Below are 22544 nucleotides of genomic sequence, written 5' to 3'. Positions count from 1 at the left end.
ATCATGTCTGACAAAAAAATAACGGTTAAATATTTTCCACTGAAAAAAAAATGTAACTGATCGAGCTTGAGCCTTCATGTCCTAAAAATGTGTTTTGCTCTCTCCGCACAAACGATTGGATATGCACCTAATAGCGCATATTTATATCTATTATTATTTATTTCTTTTATTTTACATCTATGGATTTTAGTTTAGCCAATTCGTGATTTGAGAAGGCAAATTGAAAGAGTAGGTCAACTCACTGTCTGCCGCTTGGTCTTTAAGAAACAAAAAGCTTACGTTTAACGAACAAAAATGCTCCAATTTTTTTTTCTAAATTAACTTAATAAAAAGGAAACGAAATTATAAATACTTTGCCGTTACATACAGAATGAATTACCGATTATGGCGCCAGATATTGAAACAACAGACATAAATACTGTCCAAATAGCCCTCTTTGTGCAGGGCTTGGCCACAGAATGTTGTTCCTTGCGCCACCTGGTGGATATTATATGAAGCGCAACAACGTTTTAAAAAAACCTAAAAAAGCCCCTGCAGGCCGCCGCGTGGCGACGCGTGCTGAATTGCAGGCTGCCGCGTGAAAAAAGACGCATTTTTAATGGCCAGATCTGTATAAACACTGGTAAATTAACTGATGACCATCAAGGTTTGTACAAATATGGGCAGCAGTTTATCAAAGAAAGTGACGTTGTTATCTGACAACGTTTAATATTTTTATTCAGCTTAATCTACTTATTATAATTAAGCAAACTGACTGCAGCTCACTAAGCAAAGCTCTTGAATCTGTGTGTAAATAATGACCAGCTGCTGCGGACACTGATAATTTCTTAAATTTGCTCCTAAAAAAGACAGCGGCGAAATCAAGGAACCTTATCTGCACAAAGCCGATTTACATTTGCCTAACAAAAAAACTGACATCAAATGCATTTCCAATCTGAAAATGTCAGCCAGGGCTGATTCTACTGATCTTGTTTCTTTCATAACGTTGATATTAGACAGAGAAAGAGGCTCAGACCTCAAAGGCTTGACAAAATAGCAACAAACACGTGACTTGACAAAGCCAAGGTGACTTCCAAGGACCTGCTAACTCATCTACAGACAGCTGAGTGTCCTTGTACTTGTATAAGCATGCTTTACAAAAAAGAAAAGAGACAATTTTAATATAATACAAAGTATGTAAAAACATCGGTATTAGCTAACTAACTAAGCTAAGTAAACATCAAGGATTTAATGTCTTAATAACACAAATACAATCCATAAACACAAATATGTATCAAATTTTCAACCCAAATCATCATCTTGCAGTAATTCTATGAGTTTAATTGTGTAATGCTTGACAATATTCTAGTTTAGAATCATTTCTCCACTCTGGATTGTTTCACATGAACACTATGCATTGAGACGCTGTGCTTTATCACCCTCTCTTTCGCACAGGCATGGCTTACGGATTCAAATCGATATGGGCCAGCCGAGACGTGAGGCTAAATCTTGGCCAAGTGGCAGCCCATTCATTTCAGAACTCATCTTCCCTTGTGGCTTCACTGACATCAACACACATCTTTAGTGTGGAGGTGATTATGGGACTAGGCCTCCTCTGTACGATATGCAGTATGTTAACAACTGTCCAAAAGCCCTTAGAAGAAACATCTTTCATGACGGGGCATGCAGCTGTATAGCTGGGTGCTTCAATCTAAATAATGGTTAAAATGCAGAAATTATTCATGTGTGTGTTGGGCACTTAATATTTATGAATTATACTGATGCAGCACTGATGAATCATGAGAGTCTAACGTGTCAGAGAAATACAGATCGTCTGCAATACTAAAGAGAAATATTAAAACTAACTTTGCAGATGATGCTAGCACCTCTAAAAAATGGCTGTGTGCCTGTATATGCATATGTGAATGTAAAGAATTCTTTTACGCTCACCAAGACTGCATTTAATTGATCATAAATGCTGTGAAATTTATAGCAATTTAAAATAATGCAGCCATAACATAGCTTTAATAGCAATTAGTCTAGTTTTCAGTGGCACATGGTCCTTCAGAAAGTCTTAGAATATGCTTAATTTCCTACTCAAGAAACATTTTATATTAATTTCAATGTTGAAATTCTTATTAATATCCATGTAGATCCAGGATTCTTTAATGAATAGAAAGTTGAAAAGAACAGCATTTATTTGAAACAGAAAACTTTTATACATTATTAAACATTATAAACGTGTGTTTATGAATGTATTTGTTGTGTGTATATGTATGAAGTGCTAAACAGAAAATAATTATATAAAATTTGAATATATAAATGACAATTGTAAATATATAGAAGTAAATCAGAATATACTTTTGCAAAATCTGAATATTTAAATGTAAATCAGAAAATAAAGATAAAAATCGGCGACGTGACCATATACAAAGACGGGGGGAGCATGGAGGACTTAGAGCTAAGCTAAAGCTAACACCACACCGGCTCTCTTTACTCAGCATTTTCCTCGCTAATGTACGGTCGCTGGTGAACAAAATGGACAAGATTCGACTCCGCATCAAACACACCAAGAGACTTTTGAACTGCAATGTCATGATCTTCACTGAAACATGGCTAAACAGCGATGTATCGGACAGTGCTATTGCTCTAGCTGAGCTTCACACATTCCGGGCAGACAGAACGGCGGATGACTCCGGTAAGACCAGAGGCGGAGGATTGTGCATTTATGTTAACAAAGCTTGGTGCACGAACTCTGTTACTATTGGGAGACACTGCTCAGCTAACCTAGAGTTTCTCATGGTTAAGTGTAGACCGTTTTATCTGCCGCGGGAGTTCACCTCCACCATAATAACAGCTGCTTACATTCCTCCCGATGCTGATGCCAAGCTTGCTATGAATGAACTTCATGCGGCCATCAGCAAACAACAAACTGCTTACCTGGAGGCTGCATTTATTGTTGCGGGGGATTTTAATCACTCAAACTTAAAGACAGTACTCCCCAAATTTCATCAAAACGTTTTCTGCCACACCAGAGGAAATAAAACTTTAGACCATGTATACACAAACATGGCTGAAGCTTATATCGTGACCCCCCTTCCCCACTTGGGACAATCAGACCACCTTTCTTTGTTCCTCACCCCCAAATACTCACCCCTCATCAACCGTGTGAAGCCATCAGTGAAGACCATCAAAGTGTGGCCAGCGGGGGTAGACTTCACACTCCAGGACAGGTTTCTACACACAGACTGGAGTATGTTTGCTTCTCAGGCCACCTGTGGCTCTCACACGGACATTGACAGCTACACTTCCTCTGTTCTGGATTACGTTAATACTACCATAGACAGTGTTACAACCCAGAAACAGATCACCACATACCCAAATCAGAAACCATAGATGAACAAGGGAGTGCGTCTCCTGCTGAAAGCACACAACACTGCCTTTAGATCAGGTGATGCACAGGCCTACAGCACTTCCAGGGCAAATCTGAAGAGGGGCATCAAAAAGGCCAAGCACTACTACAAACTTAAGCTAGAGGAGCACTTTTCGAATTCTGACCCTCGACGCATGTGGCAGGGCATTCAGGCCATCAGCGACTACAAACCCAGCCACTCCACCCCCACAGCCACCGATGTCTTCTTCCTGAACGAGCTTAATGACTTTTATGCTCGCTTTGAGAGAGACAATATAGACACTGCCACCAAAATCACTCCCTCAACTGACCACTCACCCATCACACTTGCCTCTTCAGACGTCTACACCGCACTGAGTCGGATCAACGCGCGCAAGGCTGCTGGACCAGACGGTATCCCTGGCCGCGTACTGAGGGCATGTGCAGAGCAACTCGCTGGGGTATTCACAGACATTTTTAACATGTCCCTTGCCCAAGCAGCTGTACCAGCATGTTTTAAATCCACCTCCATTGTGCCAGTGCCGAAACACTCCAACCCAACATGCCTGAACGACTACCGCCCTGTAGCACTCACACCCATCATTATGAAGTGCTTCGAGCAGCTGGTCCTCTCACACCTCAAGGGCTCCCTCCAATCCACACTGGACCCACACCAGTTTGCCTACCGTGGCAATAGGAGAACAGATGATGCAGTCTCTATAGCGCTGCACTCTGTACTCACACACCTGGACAATACAAACACTTATGCACGAATGCTGTTTGTTGATTTCAGCTCAGCATTCAACACTGTCAGACCATCTAAGTTAATCACTAAACTTAGAGACCTGGACGTTAACACCTCACTTTGCAACTGGGTTATGGATTTTCTGACTGACAGACCTCAGCATGTTAGATCAGGTCACACTGAACACTGGTGTACCACAGGGCTGTGTGCTGAGCCCCTTTCTCTACTCCCTCTTCACCCACGACTGCAGGCCTGTGTATGGATCTAACACCATCATCAAGTTTGCAGACGACACTACGGTGATCGGTCTCATCAGCAACAACGATGAGACTGCCTACAAGGAGGAGATTCAGCACCTGGCCACATGGTGCACAGACAATAATCTGCTTCTTAACACCACCAAAACCAAGGAGCTCATTGTGGACTTCAGGAAGGGAAGAAGAGGCTCACATGATCCCATCCACATCAATGGGATGGCTGTTTCATCCTTTAAGTTTCTGGGGACCCACATTTCAGAGGAACTATCCTGGACTACCAACACCTCCAGCCTGGTCAAGAAGGCTCACCAGCGCCTCTTCTTCTTGAGAACACTTAAGAAGAACCAGCTGTCCTCAGCCATCCTGGTGAACTTTTATCGCTGCATGATAGAAAGCATCCTTACGAACTGTGTCACAGTCTGGTACGGAAGCTGCTCTGTTGCGGAGCGTAAGGCACTGCAGCGGGTGGTGAAAACTGCCCAACGCATCATAGGGAGTCCACTTCCAACCATTGAGGACATCCAGAAGAATCACTGTTTGCGTCGAGCACGCAGTATTCTTAAGGATTCCTCTCACCCCGCCCACAAACAGTTTTCTCTCCTGCCTTCCGGCAGGTGCTTCAGATGCCCAAAGATTAGAACCAGCAGACTGAGGAACAGCTTCTTTCCCAGAGCTGTCTCCTTATTGAACTCTGCCCCCCACTGACACCCTTGCCCCCCCACCCCACACACCCCTACAGTCTCCCCATTACCATTGCACTACTTAAAGGGGTGCTATTATGCTTTTTCACTTTTTGAACTTTAGCCAGTGTGTGGTGTGTATGTTTTGGCATAAAAAACATCTACAAAGTTACAAATCTCAAAGTCCACTCCAAACGGAGATATTTCGTTTAAAAAAAAAATCACTTTTCAAGAACTACAGCGAACGACTCGTTTGGACTACAGCATTTGTTTTACGGATGCAATGATGTCACAACGCGGTATCCCGCCTACTGAAATTCAATTCGTTGGCGGGTGGGGGATTCGCCTAACTTTACCCATGTAATATGGACAGCCGCTTTTGGGATGCTACAGCGAGCCGTAGGTCGGCTCGTTTAAACGCAGCTTTAACTAAAGGTTCGCGAACTGCTCTGGTAGCCGTGCTGAAGCAGCGCCATTCACGTGTGTTGAACAGAGGGTCCAAAGACACGCAGATCCACGGCTCATGTAAACACGAACTAGCACATGTCTACGCCACGCCGTAGATATGTGCAGTATGTGGTAAGAGATTTATTTATCATACAGTGTAGATAGCTTCACTAGCCTTATGGTTTCAGGCATGCAAATAATTAAATACATTAGCACAATAATGATAATGTCACGTATCCACGATCTCGTATGCTGACGATAGGAACAACAATAGCGTATTATTTACTCACCCTTTATGCATCCTAGGTGTATATGACTGACTTCTTTCAGACGAATGCAATCAGAGTTATATTAAATCAATTCTGGTACTCATAGAACAGCATAGATTGAAAATAAGTCGATCCATAATAAAAAAAAATGCCTCACATGGCTCCGGGGCGGTCAGTAAAAGCCTCCTTTAGCGATCAGATGTGTTTGTGTAAAAAAAAAAAAAAAAAAAAAAAAAAAAATATATATATATATATATATATATATATATATATATATATATTTAAAACGTAAGAATCACTTTAATCTAGTTTGCTGCTTTGGGAAGGGGCGCAGCAGGGCGGAACACGGTCTACGCAGTTTGCCAATCACAACGCACTGGGACTTCTGACCAATCACAATACTTTTGACTTTTCGGAAGGCGGGACCCGGAACTAATCGAGCCGTTTGTGCCAGCCTGGGGAGAAAGCTATTGTAATAATGTAAATTATGCGAAAAATAATGCGTTTTTTGAACAACTAAGCATGTGAGCATGTTCAAGTACACCTCAAAAACAAATTAAAGACTTTGTAAAGGAGCATAATAGGACCCCTTTAATCTGTTGCACTACACTGTATGTTTGTAAATGCACATTTCCATTGCACATATACATTTTGTAAATTTTTGATATATGTATCTATACATTTGTAAATTATTATTTGTTAATTCCTGCTTTAGTAATCAGCTACCTGTATATTATGTTCGTATCAATCTGCAATTCCTGATTATAGTTAACAACAACCTGCATTCTATGCTCCTCTATTTGTACATTCTACTTGTTAATAGCGCCTGTAAATTATGTCCACAATACTTTCATCTGTAAATAATTTCCATAGTTTCTCCCTGTACATATCTCCCATAAGTGCACTTATAACTTATAAATTATACCTATATCCTGCACTTGCTGCTTATTGCACTCCTGGTTAGACCTAAACTGCATTTTGTGTCCTTGTATTTGTACATGTGTAATGACAATAAAGTTGAATCTAATCTAATCTAATCTAATCTAATATAAATGTAAATGGGAATATAAATATAAAAATCTTAATATATAAACGTAAAACATGAATATATGCAAGTAAATCTAAATATATAGTTACAAGTCTGAATATATAAATGTCAATTGAAATATATAGATACAAATCTGAATATATAGATACAAAACATTAATATCATGATCATGATATATATTCATGATTTACATTTATATATTAAGGTTTTTATTTTTATATTCAATCTTAGACTTAGAATATTCTGAGTTACATTTAAATATTCAGATTTGTATCTATATATTCTGATGTTTTTTATTACTTCTTTACTTACAACTATATGTTCTTAATTAAATGCATCCAAGAGCACTTTTGATCAATTTAATTTCTTTTAAAAAATCAGTTTCTAAACTTATGTATATAGAAAATCACACCCACACACCTCAGCACACAATTAACATCAGGTTTTTACAGAAAAAAGTAAATCCTCATTGATTTCCTGTATTTCAGCTTTCAAATGGAAAAGCTTCATTTAAAAGCAACAATAGACTTCCACAAACTGGCAAATTAAATATTTCTGTGCTGTTCTTTATATGGCTCTGAATGTTTTTGTTGTTGTTGTTGTTGTCATTTTAGCTCACTCGCTCGTAAAACGAAATGGAAATTAGTGAGATGAAAAAGAAAAAAATAGCCTAAAAAGAGCTCTTGCCATTAGCTTTGTGTGTGGCATCTCAATGAAAGATCAGAGCTTGACTATTGAATATAAATGTCTATAAACATCACTCAAAACAAACTTTACTGTTACAAGGTTTTCACTGCGTATCAGTCTAATATACAGTTCTGTATCGGCGCCACTTTGACTCTCATAACTCGTCAGTTAACAGCTTGTTCACAAACCGCAGCTAGTTCACAGATGTGAAACCTAATGCAGGGAGGCAAATAAATAAAATTACGGGCAAGTGTTGCACTTTGCCAGACAGGAAGACCCCCGACCACTGAAAGAAATAACATTCGCTGATTTGACTTCATTAGCATGTTCCTCGTGTCTCACTGAGGCAGAATGCAGCCAAGAGCACTTGCGTTGGGTGAGACGACACTCCAAAAACTGATGTAGTGAACCCACATAGATGAGAGAAAGAGAGAGAGAGTGAGGGAAAGAAGGAGAGAAGCACTAGAGCACATCATGTTGTCTTTCCACTGATGGACAAATAGATCAAGTGGCTTGCCTCAAAGTCACTCTGGGCTCACTCCATCAAAGACACACGGAGAAAAAGCAAGATGAGAGCAGAGAAAAGGAAAAGGCTGAGTGACAAATGAAGAATCGCAGGGAAGAGAGACAGAATGAGATCTCACCGTCTGTGGAGCACCCCGTGGATCCGTCACTGGAGCAATATCTCATCTCAATCCGCTGTCTCCCAACTTCCAGCAGGCTGGGCTCAGGTACTCTCGCTTTACAGGTGTACCTGAACCGCTGCTCGTAGTGGCCGCCATTGTCTGAGATGTTCACCGGCGTCCATGGGGTCCACGGAGTGGTCTTCTTTAAATCCGGGCAAGGGAGGGTATTACAGGACTGGAATTCCTGTATAAACAGCAAGAATATGATATAATGCATATATAGTGTATTTTATATATTTATAAAGTATAGTATATACTTGTCAGTGTCACACGATTCTTCAGAAATCATTCTAATATGCTGATTTATTATCAATGTTGGAAAGTAGTTGAGCTGCTTAGTATTTTTTGCCACCTGTGATACTTTTTTCAGGATTCTTTGATTAATAAAAAAGTTTAAAAGAACAGCATTTATTTAAAATAGCAATCTTTTCTAGCAATATAAGCCTTTACTATCACCTTTTTTTCAATTTAACACATTCTTGCTGAATAAAAGTGTTAATTTCTTTCTTTGAACGGTAGTGTATATTGTTACAAAATATTTCTATTTTATATAAATGTTGTTCTTTTTAACGTTTTATTCATTAAAGAATCTTGCAAAAAATCACAGGTTTAAAAAATATATATATAAGCGGCACAACTTTTTCTAACATTGATAATAAATCAGCATATTAGAATGATTTCTGAAGGATCATGTGACACTGAAGAATGGAGTAATGATGCAAAAAATTTTTGCTTTGCATCACAGAAATAAACTCAGTCAAGTATATTAAAATGGAAAACCACAATTTTAAATTGCAATAATATTTCACAATATTACAGTTTTTCCTGTATTTTTAATCAAATAAACGCAGCCTTGATAAGCAGAAAAGACTTTTTTTTAATCTTACTGATCGCTAACTTTTGAACAGCAGTGTATATATAATCTCTTTATTTTATTTACATTTATTTGCTCTATATAACATAATAAATATACATTTTTTTCTTTATATAACTTTATATACTTTATATCATCAATCAATAGATTATATTTCAACAGCATTTCATATTCTCTATATTTATGAATCATAAAATAAAGAATTTATTACAGAATTTATTATAGTATTTATTTCTGAATGTATATAAAATATATAATTATAAATGCTATTCTTTATAAAGAATATGTAAGCATTAATTAGATTAAAAACAGAGTAAATATTGTGAATTAATATTATAATTTAAAATAAATGCCATTACTCCAGACTTCGGTGTCACATGATCCTTCAGAAATCCTTCAGAAATATGTCGATTATTATAGCAATTAATATTGGTTGTCAATTATACATAATATCACATTTTTGGAAATTATGATGCATATGAACACCACTAAAATAAATTACACACACAATAGTGTATTGCACTTCCTACAATAACATGAATAAACTGTTTTCAACATTAATATATATGTATATATGTTATATGTATATACACCTTTTTTTGGAAAACATTTATGCTGAGAATGTTCCTTGGTGATTTGCTGCCATTTCGCAGGCGCATATGAAATATTTCCATTGCGCTCTTTGCTGAACGTGGCAAGTCGCAAACAAGTCAAGCAGAAAAGGTCATTGATCAAGTTTAATTTATAGCCCGTGAGGAGAAAAAGGCTCTGAAATATGAGGGAATAAATAAGAAGCATATTTTACACAAGCTAAAATGACATTTCGATTTGAATGGAAGCTCAAAGGACTGACAAAAAGACAAAAACTGTCCCTGGCATGGGACAGTTCACATAAGCGCTGTCTGTTCTAACAGTTCAGCGGGGACTTGCGGCAAATCTAACCTCTTAAATTCTTGATTGTTTTATTGCATTTCTATTATTGATATGACATCCACACTGCCTGTATCCTTGATCTGTACCAGCAGTTATGAGCTTTCAATCCTTCGATTTATGATAATGTGAAGCGTCTTCTGATACCAATGTCTAGCACTTGAGGCAGTCAGATTCATGTCCTGACACCTTAATAAATTCGCCTGAAACAAGGAGCTATAGATTTCCTGTAAATCATATGTGTTCATTTGGTGGAGTGGGGAGCTGTGTCCATTCTCGCTGCATTTATTTATGCTTAATAGACCTTGAATGACTGCCAGACCTTGGCAAAATAAGATAAAAGTCCTTTTTGTTCATCCGTCAATCTGTCAAACGGAGGGAGAGCTGATGTGAGCCGCTCAGACGGCTGTCTACTTCACCATCCCTTTCTACACTCATTTCTCCCAAGGACAGGGAGCAGCCGAGGTTAAAGATATGGAAAAGTTCAGGCATTGTTTACCACCTGTTTTTGTTTTCACACTCTTTGTTAATATTTAATAACGGTTTATAAATATGATGAAATCAAATCAGCTGACTCAGCGCTTTTTACCTCACTGAGCATCAACACCTCAGCTAGAAAAGGCTCTACCACAGATTTTTTGCAGTATGTTTTCTCAGAGACAAAGGAGGGTGGTGGGTGTTGTACTTGTGTGACTTCGCATAGTGAAATGTTCATGGACGGCTGCACTCTCTCAGAGCACAAAAGCAAAACGAGTTACCCAATAATTACACGGTTCCATTAAACACTCAACGTCTGGATGCCTCCACAAATGAACAAACTACAACTACAAGCTGTATTAAGTCTATAGAGTTATGTAAACATGCAATTAAAATATTAAAGAAGCAGGTTCTCTAATATCAGCTTTTCATCAACGTGAAAGACAAATATGACGGAAAAAAGCATGCTGTTCAACGGGTTTTTACCACGCTACATTTATTAGAAAAAAATATAGTCCAATGTTTACATACACCTTGCAGAATCTGCAAAATGTTAATTATTTTACCAAAATAAGTGGGATGTTTACTGATAGTTGTTGCACTGTGTTTCCTTTTGAAGCTTTAGTGAGCATTTGAATCTTCTGTAATAGTTGTATATGAATCCCTCAGTTATCCTCAGTGTGAAAAGATGGATCCCAAAATCATACAGTCATTGTTGGAAAGGGTTCAAATACACAAAAATGCTGAAAAACCAAAGAATTTGTGGGACCTGAAGGATTTTTCTGACAGTGGGCATTGGGCAATTTAACTGCTCCAGACAAACAAGGGACTCATGAACAACTATCAGTAAACAACAACAACAACAACAACAACAACGAAAAACAGCTGTGGATCATTCAGGTAACAACATAGCTTTAAGAATCAAGTGAATGTAAACTTTTGAACACGGTCATTTTTATCAGTTCTGAAAGAACAATATAATGACATTAATGGGAAGACTAATTTAAAAATGTAAGTAAACAACTAGCACAGTTAGATACCATGTTGTTAAGTCAAAATAAGACTAAAAATGGCATGAAAACATGATGGGAGTTTTTTGTGAGCAATCAGCTTGGTGAAATTTTAAGTAAATCTGTAACCGTGTCTGTAACCAATATTTATAGAGCATTGATGACTGATGATCCAAAAAATTAAAAAAACAGTTAAAAGTTAACTATTAAAAAGAATAGCTGTACATACGTTTACACATTTTAGCCTCACAGACAGGGCTTAGACAAAGCCAGGATTAGGCCATAGTTCAATTAAGACATTACAGTAATTTTTAAATACATGCCTTAGAAAAAAAACATTACTGGTGTGCAATTTGACACAAAACAAAAGTACTAATATATTTTAAGATCAGTCAGTGCAAGTCTCTTTCAGTTGAAACAGCTCAGATTTACATTTTAATCTCGGACAAGGCTTAAAGGAACATGCCACTATTTTTGGAAATAGGGTCATTTCCCAACTCGCCTAGAGTTAAACAGTTGAGTTTTACCGTTTTCAAATCCATTCAGTCGATCTCCGGGTCTGGCGGTAACACTTTTAGCATAGCTTAGCATACTTCATTGAATCTGAACAGAACATTAGCATCTCCCTCAAAAATGACCAAAGAGTCTTGATATTTTTCCTATTTAAAACTTGACTCTTCTGTGGTTACCTTGTGTACTAAGAATGACAGAAAATGAAAAGTTGCGATTTTCTAGGCCGATAGAGCTGTGAACTATACTCTCATTCCGGCGTAATAATCAAGGAACTTTGCTGCCGTACCATGTGTGCAGCAGGCGCAATGATTTCGAAAATCACACCTTTTCATTTTCCGTCAGTCTTAGTACATGATGTAACTACAGAAGAGTCAAGTTTTAAATAGGAAAATATCAAAACTCTTTGGTAATTTTTGAGCAAGATGCTAACGGTCTAATCAGATTCAATGATCTATGCTAAGCTATGCTAAAAGTGCTACCACCAGACCCGGAGAACGGCTGAATGGATTCAAAAACGGTAAAACTCAACTGTTTAACTCTAGGGGAGTTGGAAAATGAGCCTATTTGCAAAAATAGTGGCATGTTCCTTTTTCTAATCTTTCAGCTCATTCATCATGAGTCATGTTTTTGACGGGAATTGATTCTGCAAGTCCAATACCGTGCTGGCTGAGCTACCTAAGCAAGCTTGTTACATCTGATGTTGTGACAATTTTCGACCCCCTGCCAAATTATTAGCCGCTCTCGTTGAAATCGCTAGATGATTGCCTAATTCTAACCCCATACCTAACCCTAAAACCTACCTAGGGGGGTAGTAATTTAGCAGGGAGCTGTAATGTAAACACATGGATTGGATTATTGGTATGTATTTCGCGTCTTGCGAAAAAGTTCCCACAGGTACGTTTTCGTCATGAGATACGGAGTGTTATCATATGAGAGGAAATTGTCTGATCTGAAATGTTTGATCACTTAGAAAAGTAATATCACACCTCTTCTCAATAACCCGCAGGATTTGAGGTATCTAGCACAAATAGTGTGGGACTGGGTGAAAAAACAAACACTTCGATAGTCTTTCTAGTTTCCAATAAAACACCAGCCAAGAAGCCATCAGAAAATCCGTAAAGTTTCATCCGCTACAAAAATCTCTCTTCGAGTGTATTAGCTGAAAGTGATAATGCAGCAGAATGCACTCAAACACATGAGCTGTGATGCTGATGCTACACTGGATTCAATGAGGTAGATGTTCTTACCAGCTGGGCGAACGCCTACATATGGGCAGCACATCAAAACGGTTACTGATGTGTTGATGCACGCAGCCTGATACTTGTGAACCAGCCCTCCCATGATGTCTGAAATTTGAAAACCTGACATGACCCAAAGCGAGCAAAATCAATCATGTTTTTTTTGGTCGATAATGATGTTATGCGTGGATAATACACCCTCTCGGATTGTTTGCGCTGTTTCCAACTCCTCTATCATTACTCATCCCGCTCACGTTTTTCATTTCTATAATTCTCCATCCATCTCACTTTATCTGCCTCTTCCTTTCCCTAATTCTCCATTGTTCCATTCTTGTTTTCCCGCCGACAGTCTATTCATTATCCCCCACTCGCTCCATCTTTCAGACTTCGCACTCCCCAAGTATGTTTTTCATCCTCAGAATTACTGTATTACCTAAAGTTCTCGTCCGTCACTAATGCATTATGGGTAGAGAAGGCAGGGATTAGGGGATGCCCTCTACGAAACTCTGCTGGTCCCCCTTCAGTCTCCAGGCATCTGCTGACTAATGAGTAATCCCACCCGGGCTCTCTGGAGCTTTCAAACATCATTACATCCATTCTGCACACACACACAACCCTCAATCCTTTGTGTCCACAACAAAATACGGCGTATCAGCAAGTACGTGTGTGTTGGTCGTAATTGGCCATTCTACGGCTCACATCTTTGACACTATATGCCCCCGACCAGTATGTTTTACAGAAAACAACAAACTCCAATCCATTACGCAGGTGTCGCTGATTGCATTCATTACGGCGGTTCACCTGAGACACGCCGGCTGGCCGTTCCACAATGGACCACCAAGACAAATAGTCTCAATTATTAGTACAGAAAAGCGCACAATCAGTCAGGCAAGACTATGGAGTGCGATACACTCCGTCAGGGGGCCTAATGAAAAATGCTGTCATTTGGGAATGTTCAAATTCCCTGGAGAAAACTTGTCTCTATGTGACCACAGCGTCGGGGAAATTAATACCCACACTGCACAGTCGTCGCAGAGAAATGGGATGCAGGGTTTTTTATGGGCTGCGGATGTTTTTATGTAGTAGTTTGAAATATATTCGGAAGAAATTAATAAAGAAACTCAAGAACTCTCAGAAGATCCTTCAAAAGCCGCCATAAGAGATAAAACTTGCGAGGCTCTGAATTGCACACGAGGTACACATACGCCTTGATTTACTATGATATAAAAGTTATTTGTGTGTGTATTTTGGGTGCCTTATTTTGGTGCAAATAACCAAGCTATTTGGAAAAATCATTTAAAAGGAGGCCTTTGTATGTGGTAGTTTAACTAAATATTAGTCATGCCACCAAAGATACTTTCAAGGAAGGTCTGTTCACTCTGCGGCCATATTTGCAACACCTGAAATATTAAAAATGAAATATTTGTTTAATTTTATTCCCCTCTCAATAACTGTTCAATACGATGGCACGTAGTGTCATGTTAAAAAAAAAAAAAAATCTAAAATTACGAGATTAAAGTCAACATTTTGAGAATGAAGTCAAAACTTTCGAGAATAAAGTCGCAATTACGAGAATAAAGTCTAAAAAAATCGAGAATAAAGTCAAAATGTTTAGAAGATAAAGTCAAAATGTTAAGAGGATAAAGTCAAAATGTTTCGAGAATAAAGTCGAAATTATGAGAATAATGTCTATATATGTTGAGAATGAAGTCAAAATGTTATGAGAATAAAGTCGAAATGTTTTGAGAATAAAGTCAAAATTTTTTGAGAATAAAGTTGAAATGTTTTTAGAATAAAGGTGAAATTATAAGAATAAAGTCAAAATATTTCAAGAATAAAGTGGAAATTACAAGAATAAAGTCAGCAATTAAAGTTATAATATTTTAAGAGTATAGTCTGTGCATGCAAATGGGCCAGATTGGGAGCAGCAGGAGAAACTGCCAGGCCACCGGACTTTATTTGAATATATGTGGGATTATTAGCAGAAATCATACCATGTGTTATACTTGCAAGGACAGTATGCTTGGAAATAATATTTCACATCTTCGATTGCAGTCATTAGGCCTATTTGTAGTGCACCAGCCACCCAATAATAGCAATATGCTTTGTGCTTTTGGTACCTTTAATATAAAACATTCAGTCTCAGCTTTCAAAATCGGTCAGTTTTATAACGAAATACAAACAATATGTCTCTTAAAATAATGTGTTTTTCATGCTCCTTAATGTGGCGGGAGAGATCGCTGTATGCATGTGAATCAATTGTCTTTTAGATTACAATGAGAGATTCGTTGCATTAAATTATCCTGCCTTCTTCGTGAAAATATCTGTGGCGTCCAGTCTTTCACTCCTCACATGTATTTAATTAAAAACAACAAATGTTCTAAAGGTTGAAGTGGACTCCAACTCAATAACACAAGTTATATTATTGTCTTTTCTGAGGTATATAAGTGACTATTCACAAGCTGTTTTATGCATGGTATAATACAGTAAATGATTGGAAAGAATATTTAATGTCTTTAATATTTAATTGTATTTGTAGTGCGGCAGACACCCAGTAATCACAATAATTTTGTGCTTTGTTGCTTTTAATATAGTCTCAGTCTCAGACGTCACGCCCACGGAACGTTGGCTAAACGTCTGATGCATATGGTACACTTAACTGGAAACACTTCAGGAATGTCGAAGTCGTCATCTGATTCGTTGATTTTGATCGGATTTCCGGGAGATGCGAGTGTCGTGTTTATTTTCGGTCCGCCGGGAAACAAAGCTCAGACTGATTTCCTCGGCGTTTTGCTAAAAGATGCTTATGCAGACGTCATTGTTGTTATACTTACTGCTTGTTCTCCCTCTTCTTTGTTAACTTTGTTAACTTTGTTAACTTGTTGCACACCAGTCTGTTGTTGTGGGGGCATTTCCATGCCCCGAAACGTGATGCTGAACGAAACTGTGATTGGTTGTTTGACATGTTGGTCAAACAGCCTTATGGGCGGGCCTTGGCCAATGAAAGCTGCCATGGATTCCAGACCTTCAGGCGTCCTTCTGAAGGTCTGGCTACGACTACTTTTAATATAACACAGCTCAGCTTTCAAATTCTGTCAGTTTTATCACGAAATACAAATCATAAATGTGTTTTTTCTCTTTATTTCGAGATTATATAAACATGAAGGAACATCAGAAAGAATAAAAAAAAGCAGTATAGTCTAATTTAACGAAACAAATGTCTCACTGTATCGGAAAGATGACTGATTCACATGCTGTTAAACAGGCAAATACAGCGATCTGTAATGCCACAATAAAAATCATGAAAAACACATTATTTTAATAGACATATTGTTTGTATTTCACTATAAAACTGACAGATTTTGAAAGCTGAGATTTATCTCCCAGAATATCTCCCGGTGCTCCCAATCCAGGCCATTTGCATGTGCAATAGGATAGAATACACTATCAAAATATTATAACTTTAATCTCGTAATTGCTACAGATTAATTCTCGTAATTTTGACTTTAGTCTCAAAATATTTTGACTTTATTCTTTACTCTAAAAACACTTACTTTATTCTGGTAGTTTTGACTTTATTCTCGAAACAATTTGACTTTATCATCAAAATATTTCCACTTTATTCTTATAATATTTTGACTTTATTTTCGTAGTTTTGACTTTATTCTTGAAATATTACAACTTTAATCTCTCTTTTTTTTTTTTTTTTACATGGCACTAAAACGTTGTCGTAGATTGATGACTAATGTTTTTTTTTTGGGCGTTTTTGCATTTTTTGTGATTAGACAGTTGAGATTTGACAGAAAGAAAGTAGGAGAGAGGGAGAGAGAGAAGGAGATGGGATTGGGAAAAGTCCATGAGATGGGATTCATACTTGGGACGCCCGAAGCGCAACTTTATTCAACTCACTTCAGTAAACACTAAATAAATTGTGGTTTAAAAGGTTAAAAGGATAGTTCACCCAAAAAGGAGAATGTGAGCACACATCAAGACTGACAAGAAAGAGAAGAAATGACTGAACAAAGTCGCTATTTTTGTTTTCTTTGCACACAAAAAGTATTATTGTAGCTTTATAAAATTAGGGTTGAACCACTGATGTCACATGGACTATTTTAACAATGTCCTTACTACCTTTCTGAGCCTTGAATGTGTCAGTTGCATTGCTGTCTATGCAGGGTCAGAAAGCTCTTGGATTTAATACAAATTTTCATAATTTATGAAATTAGTGACATAATTTTCATTTTTCGCTGAACTATCCCTTTAGGAACCACATATTATAGTTTTTAGTTTTATTTTTAAATATGTGACCCTGGACCACAAAACCAGTCTTAAGTCGCTGGGGTATATTTGTAGCAATAGCCAAAAATACATTGCATGGGTCAAAATTTTTGATTTTTCTTTTATGCCAAAAATCATTAAGAAATTAAGTAAAGATCATGTTCCATGAAGATTTTTTGTAAAATTACAACTGTAAACATATCAAAATGTAACTTTTGATTTGTAATATGCATTGTTAAGAACCTAATTTGGACAACTTTAAAGGTGATTTTCTCAGTCTTTTTGATATTTTTGCATCCTCAGATTTCTGATTTCAAATAGATGTATCTCAGCCAAATATTGTCCTATCCTAACAAACCATACATCAATAGAAAGCTTATTTATTGAGCTTTCATATGATGTATAAAATTCAGTTTTGTCAAATTTAACCTTATGACTGGTTTTGTGGTCCAGGGTCACATATATAATATCATACAGAAATTTGTAATATACAGATTTAATATTGTAAAAAAGTATACTTTTTCTTTTATACTGTAATGCATTGTTATTTAAAATACATACAATATTATCACACTTAAAAGCAATTGAAATTCAGTGAGAGCACACTATCTGTGATGAGCAGTCATTTAAAAATGTGCAACTTGCAATTCTCTTGAACTGGCAAATTCTGACAATCTGAAGTTATACATTTCATAAAAAGTGCAGTATTATTTACACTTGCAATGTGTTGGCTGACATCATGTGCATGTGCAAAAAAAAAGCTTATTTTTGGTATAAGACACCTGGTATTTATGCCATTACACATATCTAATTAACACTGAGAAAAGAGGATCAAGTCTTCAATTCTTACACTTAACACTGCACTTCACATATTCACAGATTTCAGCCGTGCTGATTCTGAAAATACACTTGCCCTAAGACAAAATGACGGTAATGTTTGAGTCTGATTAACAAAGCATCATTATGCCGAACATTTGAAGGATCTCACCAACAGACAACCTATTAAGGGTTGCCAGGTACTCATTATAATTTTCTTTCTACTCTGACACCTGGCTACATTCATGTGGGCTTTATCACTATTATTACATAGCAGTTACAAGCACTGTGACAAACGAACCCTGTGTAAAATTACTAGCTGACTGATGCAGTGTGTTTTTATTGTGTCTGACAAAACAACCACCAACTAGTATTTCAAAGGGATTTTTTTTATAAACCAGTAACAGCTGGTTGCATGCATGAGCCATGTCAGAATCTGGCAATCATCAGTAACAGAAAATAATATGAAGCTTATTTAATAAAGCATCTGTTCTAAATATCACCTCTTTGAATACATCAACAGCTCTTCAGATACATAACTTCATGCTCACATGATGCGAAAATAAAGCTAAAATCCAAATCAGGCAACGCACCACCCTGGTACCCACAAACATATATAATATATATATATATATATATATATATATATATATATATATATATATATATATATTGACGTGATGTTGCTGCCCTCGCAGCCTTTGTGGCATTCCTAGGATGCTTCAGTGTGTTGGTGTTTTTGGTGTCGTCTACATTGTGATGGATCTGAGGCAGCTGGCCCTGAGGCTATACACGCACACAATTTGACAGAGCATTACCATTAGGACTCACAGGAACGTCTGAACTTTCTCTTAAGCCATTGTGTCTCCTAGGTGCCATTGATCAAGCGGCAAAGATCGAAACGGTTGACAGCCTTGATTTCTAAACTGGACAGATGTGATTATTTCTTACAAAAGAGTTTAAACAGCAAATGAACTATTCAAAGCTGCCTCACCACTTCCACGAATGGCATGAAAAGTGAACCGTGGTCATGTGAGCTGGACTTATTCTAAACTAGCAGCGAGTGGGTGACTGGTTTTAAAAGTAGAGTAAGAATATCACAGCCAACTCATGCCTGGAAAAACCCAGCTTACTCTTGCAATGCTATTCTTGCAATGAATGCAGAAGAGAAGACGTTGTTGAACAAAGTCATCAGTTTTGTTGTCTTTGTGGGAAAGTGGGAAGTATTCTTGTAGCGTCATAAAATTAAGATTGAACCACTGATGTTATATGGACTATTTTAACAATGTCCTTAACAAACTACCTTTTTGGGGCCTTGAATGTGTTAGTTGCTTTGCTGTCTATGCAGGGTCAGAAAGCTCTCAGATTTCATACAAATATCTTTATGTATGCTTGCAAGATGAACAGGTTTTAGAATGAGTAATTAATGACAGAATTTTCATTTTTGGGTGAACTGTCCCTTTAAATATAAGATATAAATATAGGGAAGCACATGTTTCTGCTCTTAGTTTTAGTAATATTTTAGCAATACAACCTATATACAATTTAAGTCAAAAGTTTACATACACCTTGCAGAATTTGCAAAATGTTAATTATTTTACCAAAATAAAAGGGAATCATACAAAATGTATGTTATTTTTTATTTAATACTGACCTGAATAAGATATTTCACATAAAACCTTTCCCATATAGTCCACAAGAAAAAAATAATAGTTGAATTGTTGTGTTTTAAAGTTTATATACACTTGATTCTTACCTGAATGATCCACAGCTTTTTTTTTGTATATTTATAGTTGTTCATGAGTCCCTTAGTTTGTCCTGAACAGTTGAACTTCCTGCTGTTCTTCGGGTCCCTCAAATTATTTGTTTTTTTAGCATTTTTGTGTATGACATTTTTGTGTAATGACTGTTTGATTTTGAGATCCATCTTTTTACACTGAAGACAACTGAGGGGCTCATATGCAACTATTGCAGAAGTTTCAAACGCTCACTGATGCTCCAGAAGGAAAAATGATGCATTAAGAGTGGGGGGTGAAAACTTTTGAATGGAATGAAGATGTGTACATTTTTCTTATTTTGCCTAAATATCATATTTGTTTCATTTAGTACTGCCCTTCAAAAGCTACAGAAGAGTCTTATATGTTTCCCAGAAGACAAAATAAGTTCAATTTACCCTGATCTTTCAGGGTTCAAAAAGTTTTAACCCCCTGGCTCCTAACGCATGGTTTCTCCTTCTGGAGCATCAGTGAGCATTTGAACCTTCTGTAATAGTTGCATATGAGTCCCTCAGTTGTCCTCAGTGTGAAAAATGGATCTCAAAATCATACAGTCATTGTTGGAAAGGGTCCAAATGCACAAAAAGGCTGAAAAACCAAAGAATTTGTGAGGATTTTTCTGAAGAACAGCAGCCAGTTTAACTGTTCAGGGCAAACAAGGGACTCATGAACAACTATCGCTAAACAAAAAAACACAGCTGTGGATCATTCAGGTAACAACACAGTATTAAGAATGGGGTCATTTTTATAAATTCAACTATTATTTTCTCTTGTGGACTATATGTAAACACCTTTAATGTGAAATATCTCACTCAGGTCAGTACTAACTAAAAAATAACATGCATTTTGTATTAACCCTCTTATTTTGCTAAAATAATTAACATTTTGCAGATTCTCTGAGGTGTATGTAAACTTTTGACCTCAACTGTATCAACACTGAACACCATTCCACGTCCTAAGTTGCTAAAATCAGAAAAGGTCTCATAAACAAATAGAGTAATAATATGAAAGTGACATACAACGCTGCATCCAGGGCATTCGTTTCCATTCTCGCACGTTCGCCTTCGCGACTGGATCCCACCACCGCACGGAACTGTGCAGCGCTCCCATGGAGACCATGCTGACCAATAGACATGCGGGGGGCAGGGCAGGTGCTCGTTGCAGTATCTGAAATAGATTGAAACAAACAATTCAGCATGCAAATAAACATCTATTCACAAACTCATCTCCTAGCTATTCACTCAACCCATCCTGATTATGCAATAAAAACAATGGCCTCAATAATTGAATACGAATCCTCTGAAGCACAAATTATTAAATCGCAAGGGAAAATATTCAAAATAAGAATATAATAAGTTTCAATGGCTTTCTCTCCTTGAAATGGTTGTACATTAAAATAATTGTCTTCAGAAGTACTTTGCATCGAGCCATGTTGCCAGGTTTTAGCTTTGAACAAGGAAATATATATTTAATTCACCAGGTAGGAACTGCAAACAAGTGATAATGACTGGCTTGCAGTTGTGTAGGTCTCCAAGGACAGGAAATGCCTAGGTTGACCTAAGTGTAATGAGCACTGATGGAGCTGTGTCTTATCTAAATGAGGTCTGCAGGCTGAGGGAGAGGGGTTTTTCTGGGCCCGTCTGTCCACTTGCAAAGCCAGACGTGTGGGTTGCACAAGTAGCTGTAATTGAAAGGTAGTTGGTATAAAAGGTAATTGGTATAAAGCATGATGATTGGACACACACAGTCAATCACTGCAGCTCTCATGTGGTCTCACTGCAATCAGTAGATCTTTGAAAGGAAGCGAATAATAAATGAAGTCAGCTTCCTTTTGAAGATACGCTCATAACCAGAACAAAGGCTCGGAAAATGAATCAAAAAATAACCTCAGCCTTCCTGAGCCTGTGATGACCCCGAACCAGAAAAAACGAGGACAGATGTACAAATAAAGCAGGGAAATCTGAACTAATTCTTACTGATTTTAAATACTAAAACACATCAAATGGTTTTATTCAACATGCAGTCTTTGAAACTTCAGGAAGCTACTGACCCCATATGACCTCACACAAAATAGGTGTTATATTCACAGTGGTTCACAAACCATCAACTAAACAGTTGCGACACCTCTCTGTGAAACATTTCCAGGCAAAAAGTGTCATCTTAACCATTCACGATTGATTTTAAGCAGGTGGCAATGCTTTAGCTAGAGTATTTAAATGAAGCCATTGTCATTCTTTGCACTGCAGACATCTTTTCTATGTAAATGAGGCTCATTATAGTTTGCAATTTATTAACAACATTTTTATTTGGCTGCCAAACGCCTTTGAAAAAAAAATGTTTGTATAAGGAAAGGAAATCGTGGTCTTGCCTTCCATATGGGTGATATTTATCTGTGGAACTGTAGAACACTTGAGGGAAATTACACAAGATGCATTTTTATTTTC

At 37.3% G+C, this 22544-nt stretch overlaps 1 protein-coding gene across 1 annotated transcript in view; it reads right to left on the bottom strand.

Moving 5' to 3' along the window:
• Positions 1-22544, bottom strand: part of sema5a (sema domain, seven thrombospondin repeats (type 1 and type 1-like), transmembrane domain (TM) and short cytoplasmic domain, (semaphorin) 5A) — a 145500-nt gene that overhangs the window by 49961 nt on the left and 72995 nt on the right. Inside the window, exons 14-15 of the mRNA XM_073830555.1 lie at positions 21120-21267; positions 8148-8373 (exon numbers count right to left, since the gene is read on the bottom strand). Of these exons, the coding sequence (XP_073686656.1) occupies positions 8148-8373; positions 21120-21267 (374 nt within the window). The remainder of the gene's footprint in view (positions 1-8147; positions 8374-21119; positions 21268-22544) is intronic.

This window comes from Garra rufa, chromosome 24, assembly GCF_049309525.1.
Source record: "Garra rufa chromosome 24, GarRuf1.0, whole genome shotgun sequence".
Lineage (NCBI taxonomy): Eukaryota > Metazoa > Chordata > Actinopteri > Cypriniformes > Cyprinidae > Garra > Garra rufa.
Note: the sequence above shows the minus strand (reverse complement) of the source record. Positions and strands in the feature narration are given on the sequence as shown.